This window comes from Lepidochelys kempii, chromosome 10 (assembly GCF_965140285.1).
Source record: "Lepidochelys kempii isolate rLepKem1 chromosome 10, rLepKem1.hap1, whole genome shotgun sequence".
Taxonomy (NCBI): domain Eukaryota; kingdom Metazoa; phylum Chordata; order Testudines; family Cheloniidae; genus Lepidochelys; species Lepidochelys kempii.
This window is the reverse complement of record NC_136389.1, coordinates 73,268,842-73,288,244: the sequence shown is the minus strand read 5'-3', so window position 1 is coordinate 73,288,244 and position 19,403 is coordinate 73,268,842. Positions and strand designations below refer to the sequence as shown.

The window sequence follows — 19,403 nt, the reverse complement described above, 5'->3', positions numbered from 1 at the left end:
ATTTTAAGGCCAGAAATTACCTTTATGATCATCTAAGTCTCACTGCCTACATAACACAAGCCAGAGAACCTCAGCCAGTGATTCCTGCATCAAGCTCATAACCAGAGTTTGAGATAGAGCAGTGTGTGTGTGTGTGTATGTTTGTGTGTTATGTATATAAACAAAGAAACACAACAGACTCACAATAAAACTACAGTGGAACACATGCCTGCTCTCTCTAAGCCTCATACTGGCTCTATCGATAAGCTTTTAGGCCTTCCAGCCTTGACGGTGTCCCCTGCTTGACACCAATGCCTGATGCCAGAGTTGTGTGCAATTTTAGTTGTGAAACTAAGAACCATGTGAAATTTGCTTTGTTTCGTGATTAACTCAATACCCAACCGAGATTCATGAGACTACTGAGAGAATCCAGGCCCTGTTTCCAGCAAACTTGGGCTGATTTGGTTTTGCATCTGTTTTCCAGCTTACCCTGAGTTTCTGGGGAACCTGAAGGATATATAGCTCAAACAGAAGGAATACATTTGCAGTCACATAAGCCGGACATGCCCAGCTCTGCACGGGCTGACACAGACGCACATGCTACAGCATATGACTGGACTGAATCATAGAAAAATGGATCTGAGGCTGCTCTCCTGACCTGCTTCTTCTGTCCAATTCGGTGAGCCCGAGCCTGAGCCTGCAAGTCATTCTGGGGGTTCCAGTCCGAGTCAAAGATAACCACAGTGTCTGCAGAAGCCAGGTTAATTCCCAGTCCGCCAGCTCGTGTTGACAGCAAGAAACAGAAGTCCTGCATACAATGACAAGATACCTGTGTACAGCATTGCTCACACAAAATGATCTCAGCTGCTTAAAACACACGTGCAAAAGCCAGTGAACTAATGCAGGCTACAATATATCCTACAGGGCCCACCTGTATGTGTGGCCAGGTCAAGGGAGAGGAAGGTGCAACTGAATGCAAAGTTTAGGGAGAATGGAGAGGGTCTGGGAGTGGGGGTTTATTAGAGAGAGAGGGGAAGTTTGGAGTCATCACAGGACAGAGAAAAGAGACAGTCTGAAGACAGTTTGGGATAATGAGGTGCTCAGAGCAGGGGCAGCGGGTGAGAAGGATCTTCTTCTGTAGAAAGATGGAAAAGAAAAGAGGAAGACAGAGAACTCTGGTATTTGAGCAGCACAGCGAGAGAGGTGGAAAAAGATGCAGCATAAAGAAGGAATCCCCACTCCATCCATTTAAGCAGTCCTCATATTAGAAATCTTAGGGGATACTGCTGGATATCAGAGTGCGGTGGGTGGGGGCAGGTGACATCCATCAGCGTCTCCCGGGCAGAGAAAGGCATAGCTGGCAGACAGCAGCACATATAACGTGAGTTACAGCTAGTGACCGAGACGTAAGGATGCAGAAGCAGCCCAGCAGGTGCCGCTGTGGGCAGCAGAACGCAGAAATGGCTTTGGAAGGAAAGGCACTTTGGGCTTGTAGCTTCTGAAGGTCAAACTGTGCCTGGACCCCCATGACGGCAGCAGGCAAACACATGTGCACATCACTGACACTTCTACGGGGTGATCGGCCCCACACAAAACGAAGCCTGCCATGGACTCTGCGACTCGCTGGCTGGGCACACAGGGCGGCAGGACAAGGCCAGGCTGCTGAAATGACAGGGCCAGGCCCTCCTCGCTAGAGTCCATCTCCCTGAGAATCCCTTTCCTCCTCAACAGTGCCAGCTCCCTTGCTCTCCTGTCTGCATTGCAGTCTGCTTTTTCAGTCCGATTTTTTCTAAGCTCCCTGCTAATACCAGGCACCTGGCCTTGTCTCCTTTTGTTCTTTACAATCTGCTCAGTTAGCTCTGGTTTTCCAAGTAAAGTCATTTTTTCAGATCGCTGGATTGCCTGAGGCACAAAGCAATCAAGTGACTCATGCCTGGTAAGAGTGAGCTGGCGAGTATGCCCAGATGGGAGGGATTACAAGGCCATAAGCCCTTTGGTCCCTAAGCCTTCACTGCAACCACCAGACACCACTGCCTGCCTACACTTCTAGCCGCCCTTTCCTCTGACACTTCAAGTGCAGAGACAACCTCACGCTCCAGCCTGTGCAAGTCATCGCGTGACCACTTCACTCCCAGATCAAAGGAGGAGAAGTCTAAGGGGGTTTGATCTTTGGCAGATTCTTTCTGAGTCTGATTTTCAGGCCCCACTCTTTGTGAGGCATTGGGGCATTTCACACACGACACAGATGGCCACAGGATACAAAACATGCCACTACCGTGTCTCTAAACACAGCCAGAGTTCCATGGGGACGAATGGCCGCTGTGGCCGCGCTGTGAACTTGCACAAGCTCAAGCGTCCCATCCCATTCCCTTCTGACGCTATTTTTCTTCAGGCAGAAACCCCCCCCCGAGCCGTCGTACCTCAGAGCCTTCTGCGTTGAAGTGATCCAGAGCTTGCTTTCGGATCTCCCCTTTGATTGAGCCGTCCAAGCGCTGGAAAGATCAACAATAATGATAGAAAGAAAGAAAGTAAAGAAACCCTGAGGAATTGCTGCCCCAAAGCTCTGGGAGCTCCAGTCTCCTGTCCTACATACCTTCAGGTTGGAGCATTTAATCATTAAAAATAGCTGCTGATTAAAAATAACTGCACTGCTTTAACCTGCTGCACCAAGGGGGAGGGAGGCGGGGAGCATGCTTAGGCAGCAGTCACACGGTGGGTGACACTTCAGCTCTCATTACAGGCTCCCAGCCAGGATCGCTGCACTTAACAGTCCTCTCTAGAGCTTATCAAAGGATCAAGGCTGATTGCAGATGTCTGGCGGAGGAAGGGATGCTTTGCAAAAGCTAGGGCTTTATTTATTGTGCTTTTGCATGTTTAAAGCGCGCCCCTTGTAGCAACCGCCAGGCACACATACAATTCTATAAAAACAAGGCGCAGGTGGGCTGGCGAGCCAGCCTCAGCCAAAAAGGAACATAACGGATATCAAAGCTACGTTGATCCAGTGGTCAATTCACAGCTCACCTCAGGGCAAAACACACCGTCTTTACAGCCTAGCCTGAAGGGCTTTGTCACACCAACAAAGGAAGCCAGCTCCAAAGCCGAGAGCTCTCTGCTGAAATCACCCCGCTATCAGACTCAAGAGATTTACGCACCCCGGGACATTTAGCAAAAGCGCATCTGCTCAAAAGACAGTGCCTGGAGCAAAAGCCATCTCTCTGGTAACCAGAACCCAAACCACACAGCGCTTTAATGATCAATACCCACAAACCGAATTCTCCCCTTCCATAGATGCTCCCATCACAAATGCATCTCTCTCTCATTCTCTTGGCTTGATCAGCACTTAAGAAGAGCTGGAATATAGTGAAGCTTCCCAGTTCGCACTAGTGCACTTTGCTTTAGAGCCTTATGTAGTTGAAGCTACTGGCCTCAGAGAGGCTGAGCACTTAAATCGCTTACGTCCCCTGAGTGCCCCCCAATTTGAACTTTCAAGTTAACCCTGAGTGTGTGCTTACCACTAACCCGCCTCACCTGGAAAGGGTAGTGCTTGATAGCCAAGTATTCTGCCAAGATGTCCAGCATCCTCACCATCTGGGAGAAGATCAGGACTCTGTTACCTCTCTCACGCAGCCTGGTCAGCAGTTTGTCCAAGAGAATTAGCTTTCCACTGCTCCTGATTAGAGACTGAAGAAGTAACCGTCATTCCAACAGATGCTTCCAACCATGCCCCTGTAGGCACTGTACAGACCGACATGCAGCACAGCAGGCTGCCCTTGTTCTTCAAGTCAGGTTTGTCCCAGCATTAATCCAGCCCCATCACAGAGCTTTACAGAGCGGAAGCCGCTTGACGGAGACTAAAGCATCAAAGCATGATCTTAGCCCAGGGGTCTCAAACTCAAATGAAGATGAGGACCACATGAGGACTAGTGCATTGGACTGAGGACCGCATCACTGACACCCCACCCCTCGCTGCCCCTGGCCTTCCCCCCACTCCACGCCTTCCATGAGGCCCCGCCCCTGCCCTGCCCCCATTCCAACCCCTTCCCCAAAGTCCCCACCCCAACTCCGCCCCCTCCCTGCCCCCAGGGGGAGCAGGAAGGGTGTGGCGGGGGCTAAGGGCAGGGAGCTGAGGTGCAGGTGGTGTGCAGGGTGCGGCAGGGAGCTCAGGACAGGGAGTTGGGGTGTGGGGTCCAGGAGGGGTGAGGGGCAGGGGGTTGGGGTGCAGGGTGTGGCAGAGGGCTCAGGGCAGGGGTGCAAGAAGGGTGTAGGGTGCGGCAGGGGGCTCAGGGCAGGGGGTTGGGATGCAGCAGGGGGCTCAGGCCAGGGGATTGAGGTATGGGGTGCAGGAGGTGTTCAGGGTGCGGGCTCCTGCCCGGCACTGCTTACCTCAAGCAGCTCCGGGGTGGCAGGGAACGCACGGGGCCCAGGGCAGGCTCCCTGCCTGCCCTGGCCCCGGCCCCGCTCCACTCTGGGAAGCGGCCAGAACCACCTCCCTACAGCCCCGGGGCTGGGCAGAGAGCTCTGTGCGCTGCTCCTCCAGGTACCTCCCCAAAAGCTCCCATTGGCCGTGGTTCCCCATTCCCAGCCAACGGGAGCTGCGGGGGGGTGGTGCCTGGAGGCAAAAGCAACGCACAGAGCCCTCTTCTCCACCCTCAGCCGCAGGGACTTGCTGACGGCTGCTTCGGGGAGCGGTGCGGGGCTTGTGGCGCCACGGAGGGTAATCCCGTGGGCCAGATTCGGCCCGCAGGCTGTAGTTTACCCATCCGTGGACTGGGGGCGGGCGCGGGGAGCTTGGCGGGCCACAGGAAATAGCCCCGCAGGCCGCATGCAGCCCGCAGGCCGTGTGTTTGAGACCCCTGTCTTAGGCTGCATGTTCATCCTATTCTAGACATCCAACCTAACTAGACACAAGACCACACCTAACCAGGGAGGAAGGCTGGAGAAGCAGTGGCTTGGCTATGGGGAGGAGGTAGGGAGCATGTCCAGAGGACAGAGGCAACAGGAACTCTGCTTGCAAGATATTGTTTTGGCACGAAGGCAGGAATGGGGTGAAATAAAGGGGAAAGCAATTACCCGCCAAACAACTACCCACCATCAGCATTTCCATGCCAGTTTCCCTTTCGTTTTCTTCCGGAGGTTTAATGAGATAGCAATGGTTACAGCACTTTTTCAGCTCCATCACAATGTTAAGGAAGCCAGACGTGCTTCCTCTTGTCCCCTTCGAGAGAGCCTTGTAATTTCTTGTCAAAATCCATCTGCAGGCAGCAGTCGACAAAACAAAATCCTCAGGTCAGGTCCTGTCATTTCACTGGGGGACAGTGCAGACTGGACTCTCCAGAGAAACTTTCAGAGACAATTGTGCGGGGGCAGCAGTTCCCCTATCTCTCTCCCCATCTCCTTTTCTATCGCATGAAACTCTTCTTACTCCTCACTTGAAATCCCAACCCTCCTCCTTCTGGGAGGAATATTATAAGGCGCCATTTAATATTACAAGGTCGTGCACAGGCCTTTACAGAAATAAGACAGGCATGGTCCCCACCCTGGATGCTGACAAAATAAATTACATCATCACTGCACTTTAAAAACAAACCACCCAGTGGGGTGATTTGTAGCATCTCCTTAGGGCAGTGGTTCTCAACCCGCAGCCCACGGGCCCCATTAGCACACAGCTGCGGCCCAGCTCAGTTGTGTGCTAAAGGCAGGCCTGTGAGGTGGGGTCCGGGCTTGGTCTGGTAGGGGCTGCTGGCCTGCCCTGCATGACAGGGGTCGGGGGCTTCCAGCCAGTCCCTGGGGTCCGGGGTGGCTCCGCGGCAGGGGGTCAGGGTCCTGGCTGCCGCTGCCCTGCCACCCAGCCCCTGCGGCCCAGGTAACACACTGTGGATCGCACATACGGCCCACAATGATAAGTAAGTTGAGAACTACCGCCTTAGGGACAGGCAACACATAGGCAAGATGTGATACTATCTTACTCTGCTTCTCATCAGAAAGCCCCGCCCCCACTGAAGGAGACTGCCACTTATGCTGCGTCCCACAATGGCTTGGGCTACAGAACTATGGCCACTAGACACACTAATGAAGTAACCCACCAAACTCGTTTCCACTGGGCACCTTCAGTAACTCAGTAAATGCCTTACTTATAATACTGCTTCTGTAGAGCAGACATTTCCACCCGGAGAATCTGCTCCACTTTGGCCGGCAGGGATTTCTCCACATCCTTCTTCACCCTGCGCAGAAGGAAAGGCTCCAGGACTTTGTGAAGGCTCTGGTAGCCATTCTCTCTCCCTTTCCCATGATCATCTTCAAAATCCTCCCAGAACTCAAACCTGGTGGTACAATTTAGGAGTGGTGGGTTAGAAGACCTTTTAACTACCATCTGCTGTGTTTACACTGACACAATGCCAGTCTGCTGAGGACCTCAAAATGCCCCACAAGTTATTTATTCCACACCCCTGTGAGCTACATAAGTGATCATTATTTTACAGGAGGGGTAAAATTAAAACAGTGGCACAACTGGGAATAACACACTGGTGTCCTAGGTCCTTGCTCCAACCACTGTCTAAGCTGCTGCCTTCCTATGTAGCCTAGATCTCAAGAACAAAGGGCCATGCCTTGTTTATCTATAACAAATATCCTACACCAAGAAACAAAAATGGGATTATAGGATCAACACTGTTAATGGTCTCTGGTTCTTTGAAAAAGGAGCTAGAACAGCAGTCTTTGAGTAAAAGGGAAATTCACTTCAGTAAAAGAAGCATCAAGAAATTTATATGGAACTGCAGGAGAACCACTGTGTTACCAAAACTGTCTCTTCAGAAAGCAGGGCTAAACCAACCACAGCTGGCTACAACAGCCATCATTTGGAAATATTTTTATGGCAGCTATGGGTGGTCATAACACACAAAACATAAACCCACTTATGTTTAGGAATAAGGAGTACAGTGAATAAACATGACAAAGAAGCTTTTGGAGAAAGATGATAATAGACGATAGTACATTAAATCCATCGTTCCAACCAAGAGCTACATTTTACTTTGGAAAAAACAACTACCACTGAATCTGTTTTTATCAAGGACTCTGCTAATAATTCTCCGGTTACATGGGGGAATTGCCCTGAAGTAAAATTGTGGAGAATATGTAACATTAAAAGAAAAGGGAGGGAAATTCTCAGTTGAGGCTTAGTTTGGATGTACTACAAAAAGGAGCAGCTTCAAGCTGAAGAACAGCTAGATATGGGGAAATCTTTCCTAACAAGAAGAGCAATTAGACAATAGAACAGTCACCAAGAGGATATGGAGACATCAGCAATAACCTCGAGAGAGATTAGAGAACAAGCTTTGGAGTAATAGCAAGGGGAATGCCCAGCACTACGTGCAGAAGTCGGGGGTTGATAACCTTCACAATCATTCTGCACAAACTTATAGAATCCCAAGATGTTCCTTGCCCATAAGACACAGTAAATAGCAACAGATCTCGTTAACAGGGACCTCTTGATCAGTAGAAGTATTTCTTCTGTGCCTCTGAGTTACGGAGGTAAATAAGAACTTCTGTACAATATGAAAATGCTATGTAAAACAGTAGCAAACAATGAACATTCATAACATCTAGATACCTTAGCATTTGAAGATACTGATCTCCTTTTCACATCTTTGATTTTAGCTCTAGAACCTAACAATTATCTACACAGTGAATTGTGCAAGCCATTGCCTAACCTCACTAAATCATTCTCTCTTTTGTATTTCTCCCTCACTCCATTCTTTTTAACCAAGAATGTAATCATTTCAAAGCACGTTGCTACTCTCAGATCACTGATGTATTTTATACTGAATGAAGTCAGGTCTTCGCAATACTGCCCTGTAATCCCTTCCCTCTAGCCCAAACTTCTCCCCTGACTTTAAGCTTCTCTCTGACTCCACCTACTATAAAGAACTCAAAGACGACCCCCACCCACCACAATTCACCCAGGAATTTAAGGATATCATCAAATCTTTCCCCAAACAACTCCAAGAGAAACTCTACATCCTCATCTTCCACAAACCCGCCCGAGGGATCTTCTACATGCTTCCTAAGATACACAAACAAGGGAATCCAGCCAGACCCATTATATCTAGCTCTGGTACTGTTATTGAAGGAATATTAAGACTTATAGAAACCATCCTCAAACCACTCACCACACAAAGGACCAGCTTCCTCCAGAAACTCTGCAACATTAACAACCTCCCTCAGAACATCATCCTTGTCACCACGGATGTCACCTCCCTATACACCAACATCGATGTCACGATGGCTTTGCTGCCTGCCTCAAATATCTACAAAACAACGGAAAACACTCAGATATGTACCCCAAATGTCACTAAACTCACCCATTTCATCCTCACCCTTAAGAATTTTACATTCAACAGCAAACACATTGTCCAAACCACAGAAACAGACATGAGTACTAGGATAGTTCCCCAATATGCCAACCTCCTCTTGGGCCACCTTGAGGAAGAATTTCTGGACAAAGGCACTACAAAACCAATGATACATGAGATATGTTGATAACATTTTCATCCTCTGGACAGATTATCTACATTTCCTCATAGATTTCCACCACAGCTTCAACCACTTCCACCTATCCATCAAACTCTCTCTAGATCACTCCCACACCACAAGCATCAACTTTATGGACACCATGATCAGCCTCAACAATAGAGCCCTACAGATGACATACAAAAAACCCATGGATCACCACACTCACCTTCACAGATCCAGTAACCCCTCCCCAACACACAAAGAAATCTGTTATCTACAGCCAAACCCTCAGATACCACAAAATATGCTCAGAGGAGACTGTCCGGAATACACACCTTAAACTCAGAACCGCCTTCACCAAACAAGGACACTCCACCAGAGAAGTAGATTGCATCCAGGAAGGGGTCACCCAAATACCCCGTGAGAACCTGCTTTAATACAGGAAAAAAACTCTCCAACTCCACACCTCTAGTTGTCATCTATCACCCCATGCTGGAACCCATACGGGGGTATCATTAAAGAGTTGCAACCCATACTCAATAGGGACCACATCCTGAAAGAAATCTTTCCTGAATCCCCTCTTCTGGCCTTCAAACAACCCCCAACCTCATCAGAAGCAAATTCCTCACAGATCAGGACTCACCAACTTAAAGTGACACCAGACCCTGCCAGAACAACAGATGCAAAACCTGGAGACCTCCACTGCTACAACTGTCAATACCACTCCCAACACATCTTTCAAGATCCATGAGTCCTACACATGCCTATCACAACATGTGGTGTACCCCATTCAGTGTACCAAACATTAAATAATAACTAAGTGGGCAAAACCAGACAATCACTGCACTCCTGAATGAACACACACAGAAAAATGATAAAAGACAAGCATGATTCACCCGGGGGTGAACACTTTTCACAAAACAATCACTCCATATCTCACTTCTCAGTCCTCCATCCTCAAAGGAAACCTGCAAAACACCTTCAAAAGACGAACCTGGGAGCTTAAATTCATAACTTCCCTAGACGCTAAAAACCATGGTCTTAATAAAGACACTAGATTTATGGCTTATTACAACAATCTGCAACCCACGAGCCCCCTTTTTTGTCCTATTTCTGCAGGAGCGTTAAAAGGCCATTTCACCTTGAACGGTCTCTTACCATGTGCGCTAATTACTTATGCTAAAATATCTGTTGCACCGTGTATTTTGCTGTGATGCTGCAAGTTCCTTTCCCATACCTGAAGAAAAGCTCTGCGTGGCTCGAAAGTTTGTGTCTCTCACCAACAGAAGTTGGGCCAATAAAAGATATTACCTCACCCACCTTGTGTTTCTAAGGCATCTGCTATCAACACCTTGTATGTCCTTAATACTTTACCCCACAGATTCCAAACTGTACACAGGGTAACAGATTGGTGAGATGTAAATGCTGTGGGAGTGTAACGTGTCAGCAGTTTAAGGGCCTGATCCAAAACCTGCTGAATTAAATGGTAATCTAAACAGTGCACAGAAACACTATGCAACAGTTCGAGACAGGAAGTGAAAAACATCACTTCCATTAGCCATCAAAATAATTCAGTATCTTAGAACACGGTCCTTACTCCAGCAGGTTACAATCTCTGTAGCAGGTACATTATAGCTAAGGTTAAGATTCTGTCACAGTTATTTTTAGTAAAAGTCACGGACAGGACACGGGCAACAAAGAAAAATTCATGGAAGCCCATGACCTTTCCATGATTTTACTAAAAATAACAGAGCAGGGCTAGGCTGGGGGGAGACGACAGCTGCCAATGCGGGGGCACTGACAGGCTGAGCCCGCTCCAGCCCTGGCTCCAACGGCCGCAGTCACCGTAGCTGTGGGGCAGGAGCACACAGTCCCAGCTCTAACCCCAGTCACAGGAGCAGAGCCCCAACCGCAGCTGGGGCAGAAAGGACACACAGCCCTCGCTACAGCCCCCGCTGGAGCCCCGGGAACAGTGCATGGGTACATGGCCCCCGCCACAAGCCGCAGCGCAGGGACGCATGACCCCGGCTGCAGACCCTGCTGCAAGCCACAAGCTGAAGTATTCACGGAATCCATGACTGCTATTACTAAATCGTAGCCTTTTAATTATAGCCAAAGGATCTCCAGCTCTTTTTCTTCACTTCTGCAAAAGGCCTGTATCACATTATTAGCCACAGGGTAAAATTTTTAAAAAATACGTAAGTGACTTAGGAGCCCACATCTCATTTTCAAAAGTGACTCAGATGCTTAAGAGCCCAAATCTCACTGAGAGCCAATGAGATTTAGGCTTCTAAGAGCCCAAGTCACTTTTGAAAATGGGACTATGGCATTTTAAAATGTTTTTACACCTTGATCTTTGTGGCTCCATACGGAGCCTCCTCAATTAAAATCACAGTCTACCCAAAGGCCCCTTATTCTGTCCTTGAGCAATGCTCACATGGCAGCAGTTTTTGTATGTTTTGTAGATCCCTCTGTGGAAAGAATCTTCTGACTAGATTTTGATTCACAGTTTTGAAATTTGCTTTTTTTGCCCTCTCCATTATTTTACTGTCTCATTCACTGGTCTCCTTTTTTTAATGGAAGCCTTGGAAATGGTTGCTTAAAACAGGCATTTGGCTCTTTGGATGTGGCCCTCCCAGAAGACAGCGATGGAGGAGTTGAATTACGTTACCCAGCCCACCTGTTGCCAACACAGTTTAGCTCTTTGCACCATTCATTTTCCCTCTCAGCCCTTGCCATTTTCCCTCTTCATTCTGTTTTCCCCCTCTGTGACCCTAATCCTTTCAAGTTTTACTCACTTCTTTCTGTCTTCCAAAACTAAGCCATTTCATACTCCATGTCTAGTTAGGAGATGGTATTTGACAACGAACACATACTGGTATCTTTTGAAGTACATAGTAAGGAGGCTTACTTCTCCGGCATGATAAAGTGCAGCAGTGACCAGAGCTCTTTGAGAGAATTCTGAAGCGGGGTCCCAGTGATCAGGAGCCTGTGGTTGGACTTGAAATCAAGCAGAGTTTTATACAGCAAAGAGTCATCGTTCTTCAACCGATGGGCTTCGTCCACACCCAGAAAGGCCCAATTAATGCTGCCCAGAACAGCCTGGAGCAAAAAAACAAAACCAAAGGACACACCAGATCAGACTGGCCCCGCAAGTGTTTTATGTTAATTTCTCTGTGGGCCTGAAGTCAGCTGTGTAGTGTTGCAGTAATTGCATTCCATTATGTTCTATTCAAATTCTTATACCGCACCCACCTCTGTGGTGTCTGAGCACCTTTTGCTTTCAGTGTGCTTAACCAAGAAACATTTCCTTTGGCGACATGCCTTTGGGACAAGCGCACCATACCAATTCTGGCTCCACTCAGAGGTGAACAGAAGCGTTTACAAGCTAACACGTTATCAAATGCCTCAAACATATTTCAGCTAACAGATGGATTTTAAATTGATCGTTGTTTCTTCTTTTTAAATTTCTAAAGCACAACCCTTCCCTATCCCACATTCCTCTTCCTTTAATCCATCCCCACCATGACTGCAGAGTCCCTGCTGTGCTCACATGCTCCAGCATGCACTGTGCTGAGGCAGCATCAACACCAGAGCAGTAAATCTGCCCGGGGGGGAATAAAGCAGTGTATTCACCACTCCATTTCCCCCTCCCCCAAGTTTTCTGTTCTCACACAGGATTCAGTGACTTATTGGTAGGGCCTCCTGGCACACTCCAGGAAGCTCTCTCTTTTTGTAAGTATAAAAGCAATGTGATGTGATATCCCTCTCATATGGGGAGTGCATTAACCCTACCATCCTCAGTTCCAACACCCTCCCTCTCCAGCCCACATTAAACAGCTGTGGGCAGCAAGGGAATGAAGCATTTTGTTCTTCTTACTGGGTATGTTAATAATCCAAATTAAGACAAATACAGCTAGCCCAGATACCACAGTGAGAGGTGCCTTATAAGTACATGTAATCATGAACAATACTACTAATGTGCTATATTTATACTAGACTCTATAGTTTTGTAAGCACACCAAGTAATGGTAGGCTGCATCTGTGTGTTCTCAAGTCACCAGATGGGGGGGGTTGGGGGAGGAATGAAACAGCTTTGGATCATCATATATTCTACTCACAGTGTGACATACACTGGTTTGGAGGGAGGCAGCCCCATTTGCGCAGCACGAGGAAGTGTGTGTGAAATACCCCTTCCCCACTGCATACCTTATCTTTGAGGAGGATCTCATATGTTGTGATGAGTGCATTGAACTTCAGCCTTTTAGTCTGAGAATGGATCCACTCATATTCACGGATCTGGGAGAGAAGACAACAGTTCAGACACAAACTTCAACTGGAGCTGCTAAAGGGGCACGCACCATTATCATTATCCGTAGCACCCACGGGTCCCAGCCAAGAACGTGGTTCACTATGCTAGGTGCTGTACAGACACATGGTAAGAGACAGACTCCCCTGAACAGTCCATAATCTACAGAGGGGAGAGACAAAGGGTGGGTAGGAGGAAGGATTATCATCTTCCTTTTACAGGTGGGGAACTGAGGCACAGAGATCATGCGATTTACCCAAACGCAGAGAAGCTGTCTGCGGAAGAGCCAGTAATTTAAACCAGATCTCCTGGCAGTTTAATCCTCCCATTACCTGCATGCATTTGATATTCACTGTCTCATTATTAGTCATAACCTGAGGCTTCCTATATTGCCCAGTAAAGTCCTACCTGTCTGCACCGCCATTGCTCAATAAAATAATCACTGTACACACATTATTTAAGCGATGGGAAGGCCCGAGACACAGATGCCTCTACTGTCATGAACCTGGTCAAACTGCACAGTTATAGCTATAATGTCAACCCAGAGTTTGCCCCGCTACAGAACCACATGCTACATATAATCTACACACAGAGATTTTCTTTCTCCCCCCGCCCCTCCCCAACCTTTTATTTACACACCGTATTTCTACTCATCATGTCTCCTATGTAAACGACCACATTAATCTCTGGTGCCCAGATTTCAAACTCCCTCTGCCACGAAGTCAGAGTAGACAAGGGCACCACTATCAGAAAGGGGCCGTACAGCTGATGCTGATAGAAGAGATAGGAGAGAAATGATATTGTCTGGATAGTCTTCCCCAAGCCCATTTCATCAGCCAAGATCACGCTGTTGTTCCTGAAAGGTGGAGAAACAAAAATAAAGGTGTAATAAATATAATGCTGTACCAGTTTACTAAGTGCCATCAAGTAATGACAGAGAATGAAATGTATGCCTTGCAAAAGGTCATTGAAATCCTGCCAAGAAGATCCCAAAGCAATTCAGACTGAACTGCTCTACAGAGAATCACTTATGACTGACAGGGTGAAAGTTTGGACGGCATTTGCCCTCAAACTGGCAAGCAAATGCAAAGCTAAAAGATAAAAAGTCAGTGACCACATTTAGAAGAGTTTCTCTCAAATGGTGGATCTCTCCTACAGGAGATGGCTCAAGAAATCTAAGAGAGAGAGATTTATGTTTTATCAGGAAAACAGGGTTTGCCACGCTGGATCAGGCCAGTGGACCAAACATAGTATTCCATCTCCACAGCACTGAGTCAGAAAAACACACCTGCCCATGCACATAACAGACCATCCCCCACAGGGCAATGAAGAGAGAAGATCTTTTTTTTTTCACTCAGTATCTCTTAAGCTCACAATTACGATGGTCCCCATTTGCCAGTCCTGCAGTGCCAAAGAAACAGCAATGCAGTCAAACCAAGATGGTGCTTCATGTGCACATGCTCATACTGAATCCTAGCAATGCAACTGGGTTCCCCCTCTGTTTCCAAAGAGAAAATTTTTCCTCCCATTTTAGGAGGCGGCCTGGATATTTCTGCTGGATGCGTGTGACAATGTTTGAGATCCTAAGCTTTAAAGGTGCTGAAGCAGGGCAGGTAAAAATACAAAACATCACAACAACAGGGCCAGATCCTGCTGTGGTGTAACAGGGAAACATTATGAATAAATATGGCTCAACAGCTCTAAAAACAAGTTAATGCTGCAACCCTGAACAAAACTAGAGCATTACCCAAAACAAGAGCATTACATACTTGCACCACGAGTGAGCAAGCCAGTTGAGCCCCTCCAGCTGGTAATCTCGGAGCTCCAGGTTCTCGCCACCAATGTAAGAAGGCTGTTTCTTCAAAGCAACAAACCTGGGTCTCTGCTTCAACACCTAAAAAGGCAGACTCCTTAAACTCACTGAAGAAAAGAATGAGGCAGGCCTTCAAACTCAGTGAATAAAAACTTCAGTGATACATGGGTATGCGGTATATATAGAGAGAACTCGTAACTGCAATTTAGCCACACGCTCAGCAGCAACAAGAGCCACCAGCGACAACAGCTTGCTAGCTCCTCCTGCTTGCCCGCCCAATCTCAGAGTATTAGAGCTACAGGAAAGCCCCCTCTGCCTCTTTTCTTTGCTTCATTCTTTTATGATCTCCCTTCCCCCTTCATTTTAATTGATATGGTGCAACATCCTCTATTCCTCTTCCTCCCTGGTGTGTTGCCTTTTCTTTCAGTAATAATAAAACTTTGCATTTCAAACTCCCCTTTTATATGTGGCTCATGAAGCATTTTACAAGTATTAAGCCTCACATTCCACCTATATGTATTATTGTGCCCAATTTATAGATGGGATAAGATGCAAAGGGATTCATCTATCTATCTGTGATATTAGACAAAGAAATTGTACAAAAACAGTGAGCATTCATTCCAAAATACTTGTAGAAGTCTGTTTTCCTTCCTAAGGAAGAGAATATTTATATATATATAAATATATATATCTATCCAGGAAGTCTGATGTATTTTAGATGGGTAGGAACAAGGACTGTCAAGCGATTAAAAAAATGAATCACAGTTGATCGCACGATTAATCACGCTGTTAAACAATAATAGAATAACATTTATTTAAATAGTTTTTGATGTTTTCTAAATTTTCAAATATATCAATTTCAATTACAACACAAAATACAAAGTGTGCAGTGCTCACTTTATATTTATTTTTTATTACAAATATTTGCACTGTAAAATAACAAAAGAAATAGTTTATTTTAATTCACCTCATACAAGTATTGTAGTGCAATCTCTTTATAATGAAAGTTGAACTCACAAATTTAGAATTATGTACAAAAAATAACTGAATTCAAAAATAAAACCATGTAAAACTTTAGAGCCGACAAGTCCACTCAGTCCTACTTCTTGTTCAGCCAATCACTCAGACAAACAAGTCTGGTTACAATTTGCAGGAGATAATGCTGCCCGCTTCTTGTTTACAATGTCACCTGAAAGTGAGAACAGGAATTCACATGGCACCATTCTAGCTGGCATCGCAAGATATTTACGTGCCAGATGCGCTAAAGATTCATATGTCCCTTCATGCTTCAACCAACATTCCGGAAGACAGGTGTCCATGCTGCTGACAGGTTCTGCTCAATAACGATCCAAAGCAAAGCGGACCAACACATGTTCATTTTCATCATCTGAGTCAGATGCCACCAGCAGAAGGCTGATTTTCTTTCTCGGGGGTTCAGGTTCTGTAGTTTCTGCATCGGAGAAACTTTTAAAAACTTTGCTTTTTTAAGACTTCTAAAAGCATGCTCCGTACCTTGTCCCTCTCAGATTTTGGACAGCACTTCAGATTCTTAAACCTTGGGTTGAGTGCTGTAGCTATTTTTAGAAATCTCACATTGGTACCTTCTTTGTGTTTTGTCAAATCTGCCATGAAAGTGTTCTTAAAACGAACATGTGCTGGGGCATCACCTGACACCGCTATAACATGAAATGCAGGTAAAACAGAGCAGGAGACATACAATTCTCCCCCAAGTAGTTCAGTCACAAATTTAATTAATGCATTATTTTTTTAACAAGTATCATCAGCATGGAAGCATGTCCCCTGAAATAGTGGCCAAAGCATGAAGGGGCATACGAATGTTTAGCAAATCTTACACGTAAATACCTTGCAGCGCTGGCTACAAAAGTGCCATGTGAACACCTGTTCTCACTTTCAGGTGACATTGTAAATAAGAAGCAGGCAGCATTATCTCCTGTAAATGTAAACAAATTTGTTTGTCTTAGCGATTGGCTGGAGAAGAACTAGGACTGAGTGGACTTGTAGGCTCTAAAGTTTTGCATTGTTTTGTTTTTGAGTGCACGTTCTGTAACAAACAAAAAAATCTACATTTGTAAGTTATACTTTCACAATAAAGAGATTGCACTACAATACTTGTATGAGGTGAATTGAAAAATACTATTTCTTGTATCATTTTTACAGTGCAAATATTTGTAATAAAAAATAATAATATAAAGTGAGCACTGTACACTTGGTATTCTGGTGTTGTAAAAGAAATTAATATATTTTAAAATGTATAAAAACATCCAAAATATTTAATACATTTCACTTGGTATTCTATTGTTTAATAGTGCAATTAATTGCAAAACATTTTTTTTAATCGTGATTAATTTTTTTGAGTTAATCGTGTGAGTTAACTGAGATCAATCAACAGCCCTAGTAGGAACCTATTACAGACACTTCCCACTGCCAAAGTTCCATTGTTATTTCCCTTGAATTCCTGGGTTAACTCAAGCCAGTTCTTGACTCCGCCAGCCTGGCCTTATTCTGCCAGCCAAGGCCTCTGCCAGCCTTGTTCTATGCCAGCCTGGCCTTAGCATGCTGAAGAGACAGTATGGATAGCTCTCCAAAAGGGAGTCCCAGCCATTGTTTTTCAAGGAACAGATGGTGTATGTGTTTCACGGCCTTGAGAATTGGGAGAAGGAACTGAAAAGGGTGCAGAGAACCCCTGGAAAAAAAACTGACATGCGAGAGGGAGAAAGGCAAAGGCAATCTCCTCAGGTGATAGCCATCCCTGTAGAAAATGTTGCATCAACATATCTAAATATAGCGAGAACTTCGACATTCAGAAACCCAGAGCAAGCCCATCCACAAGAGAGAAAGGAAAGAGTGCGAACCTTGCAGTCCCGAGTGGGAATGGTTTTGGAGTTGTTGCGATGGTTGAAGCTGTCAATGCAGTGTTGAAATTTCTTGCTAATCAAGGCCTCGTCTTCCCAGCTGCACTCTGCATAGGGCAACCCCATCCACTTGCACAAATATTCAGGCTCATTAGAGGACAATTTCCGACTGTGAGCTGCAACACATTACAGAAACGCAACCATGACCAACCGAACTCCAAGGCAGTGATGACAGTGACCGCTGCCGCCACAAGACATATCACGGCTAATAGCATTGTTTAGAGGAGCCAAAAAGGGAGTTAAAGGCCACTTTACCTGGGAACTCAGAATGTCCCATTGCAGACTTGTTGGTCTTCACAGCTACGTTTTACAGAAGCAAACAAAGGAGAGTTTTAGTGTCTTAACCACCAGTATGAGATGCATAAAAGATATTCTACAGTTCCCAACAGTTAGGAGGGGTTTTAAAAAGTTCTCTGCAATGCATAGGAAGATTGTTAGAGAATACCACTCAACTCTTCAGGCCTAGTTTCCAAAGGCGCTGGATACTAACAGCTCCTGCTGAGATCAGTGTGATGTTACTGAGCTGCTCTGAAAGCTACACCACCGCATTTTGTCACTACTCATAAAAACCTAAACCCTGAGCTGACATGCAAGCTTCACTGTCAAACCATGTTATCCTGAGAGGTCCTCACAACACTCTACTTTTGCTCTTCTACAGAATCTTCCATCTAAAGATTTCAAAGCACTTTACAAACAGTAATAAATTAATCATGGCATCCCGAGGAAATAGGAATTATTAATCCCACTTTACAGTTGGGACAACTGAGGCAAAGAGAGGGCAAGTGACTTGCTCAAGTTGTTTGCAGATGCATCACTAGAACCCAGATCTCCTGTGCTTTAACCTTTAGATTTCAACACATTACAGGATATGTGGCACAAGTTTATTCCCCAAAGAGGTGTGAAAACACCGCACACTCATTCTTGTGACCCAAGTAAAACTTGAATTCCTGGGTTTTACTATTCCTTTATTAGAAAGGTGCACTATTTCACTTACCGATCACTCTCTCCACTATCTGATACTGTTTGTTCAACTCTGCAGCAAGCTCCTGTTGGCAGCTGAAGTATTCCACATCTTCAGGAGTTACCTTGGCTAGCCTGGAGAGAAAAGAAATGGGGGTAGGAGGAGACGCATATGTAAGAACAATTCTACTTCTGCTCACTTTGTGGGTAGTGATCCTCAAGACCAGCTGTTAAAACTCTACCTGCCTATATAATTTCATGAGTTAGGGTAACTCAATCCAAGTTTACAATTGCTTATCAAATACTCCTCTTAATGCTTCTAAAAGAACAGATTATTCACAATGAAACAATACAGAGAAATATATAATGATTTTCCCTGAAACTTTTGTGCTCCTCCACAAAGCCAAAATACATAAGTTTTTACATAAGGAGGGAACCCTCAGCACTCCGGTATCCCACAACATATTGTGATGATATGACAGCTGAAGTAATGTGTCCAGTTCTGGGCACTACACTTCAAGAAAGATGTGGACAAACTGGAGAGGTCCAGGAAAGCGCAACAAAAGTAATAGAAGATTTAGAAAACTTGACCTATGAGGAAAGGTTAAAGAAAACTAGGCATGTTTAGTCCTGAAAAAAACAACTGGGGGTCGGGGGGAAACCTGATAATCTTCAAATATGTTAAGGGCTTTTACAAAAAAGATGGTGATCAATTGCTCTCCACGTCCTCTGAATGTCGGACGAGAAGCAATGAATGGCCTTAATCTAAAACAAAGGAGACATCGAAAGGTTTTCCCGTTATCTAACCTAACAATAAAGGTAGTTAAGCTTTGGAATAGGCTTCCAAAGGAGGTTGTGGAATCCCAGTCATTGTCCAGCCTGTTCTTAAAACCCACCAAAC

The 19,403-nt window shown here is 45.7% G+C and overlaps 1 protein-coding gene across 14 annotated transcripts in view; it reads right to left on the bottom strand.

Moving 5' to 3' along the window:
* The window catches only part of CHD2 (chromodomain helicase DNA binding protein 2), an 86,313-nt gene that overhangs the window by 29,674 nt on the left and 37,236 nt on the right, over window positions 1–19,403 (bottom strand). For 9 of the 14 annotated variants that reach the window (XM_073304225.2, XM_073304226.2, XM_073304216.2 and 6 more), the window contains 12 exons: window positions 18,537–18,637; window positions 17,798–17,842; window positions 17,483–17,658; window positions 14,566–14,690; window positions 13,436–13,652; window positions 12,697–12,786; window positions 11,399–11,589; window positions 6,111–6,299; window positions 5,069–5,231; window positions 3,508–3,660; window positions 2,400–2,471; window positions 638–787 (listed from right to left, as the gene is read on the bottom strand). In XM_073304225.2, coding sequence (XP_073160326.1) covers window positions 638–787; window positions 2,400–2,471; window positions 3,508–3,660; window positions 5,069–5,231; window positions 6,111–6,299; window positions 11,399–11,589; window positions 12,697–12,786; window positions 13,436–13,652; window positions 14,566–14,690; window positions 17,483–17,658; window positions 17,798–17,842; window positions 18,537–18,637 — 1,672 coding nt within the window. Of the gene's footprint in view, window positions 1–637; window positions 788–2,399; window positions 2,472–3,507; window positions 3,661–5,068; window positions 5,232–6,110; window positions 6,300–8,144; window positions 8,283–11,398; window positions 11,590–12,696; window positions 12,787–12,811; window positions 12,959–13,435; window positions 13,653–14,565; window positions 14,691–17,482; window positions 17,659–17,797; window positions 17,843–18,536; window positions 18,638–19,403 lie in introns of those variants that run through there. The other 5 variants (XM_073304219.2, XM_073304229.2, XM_073304221.2 and 2 more) reach the window with 4 other exon arrangements.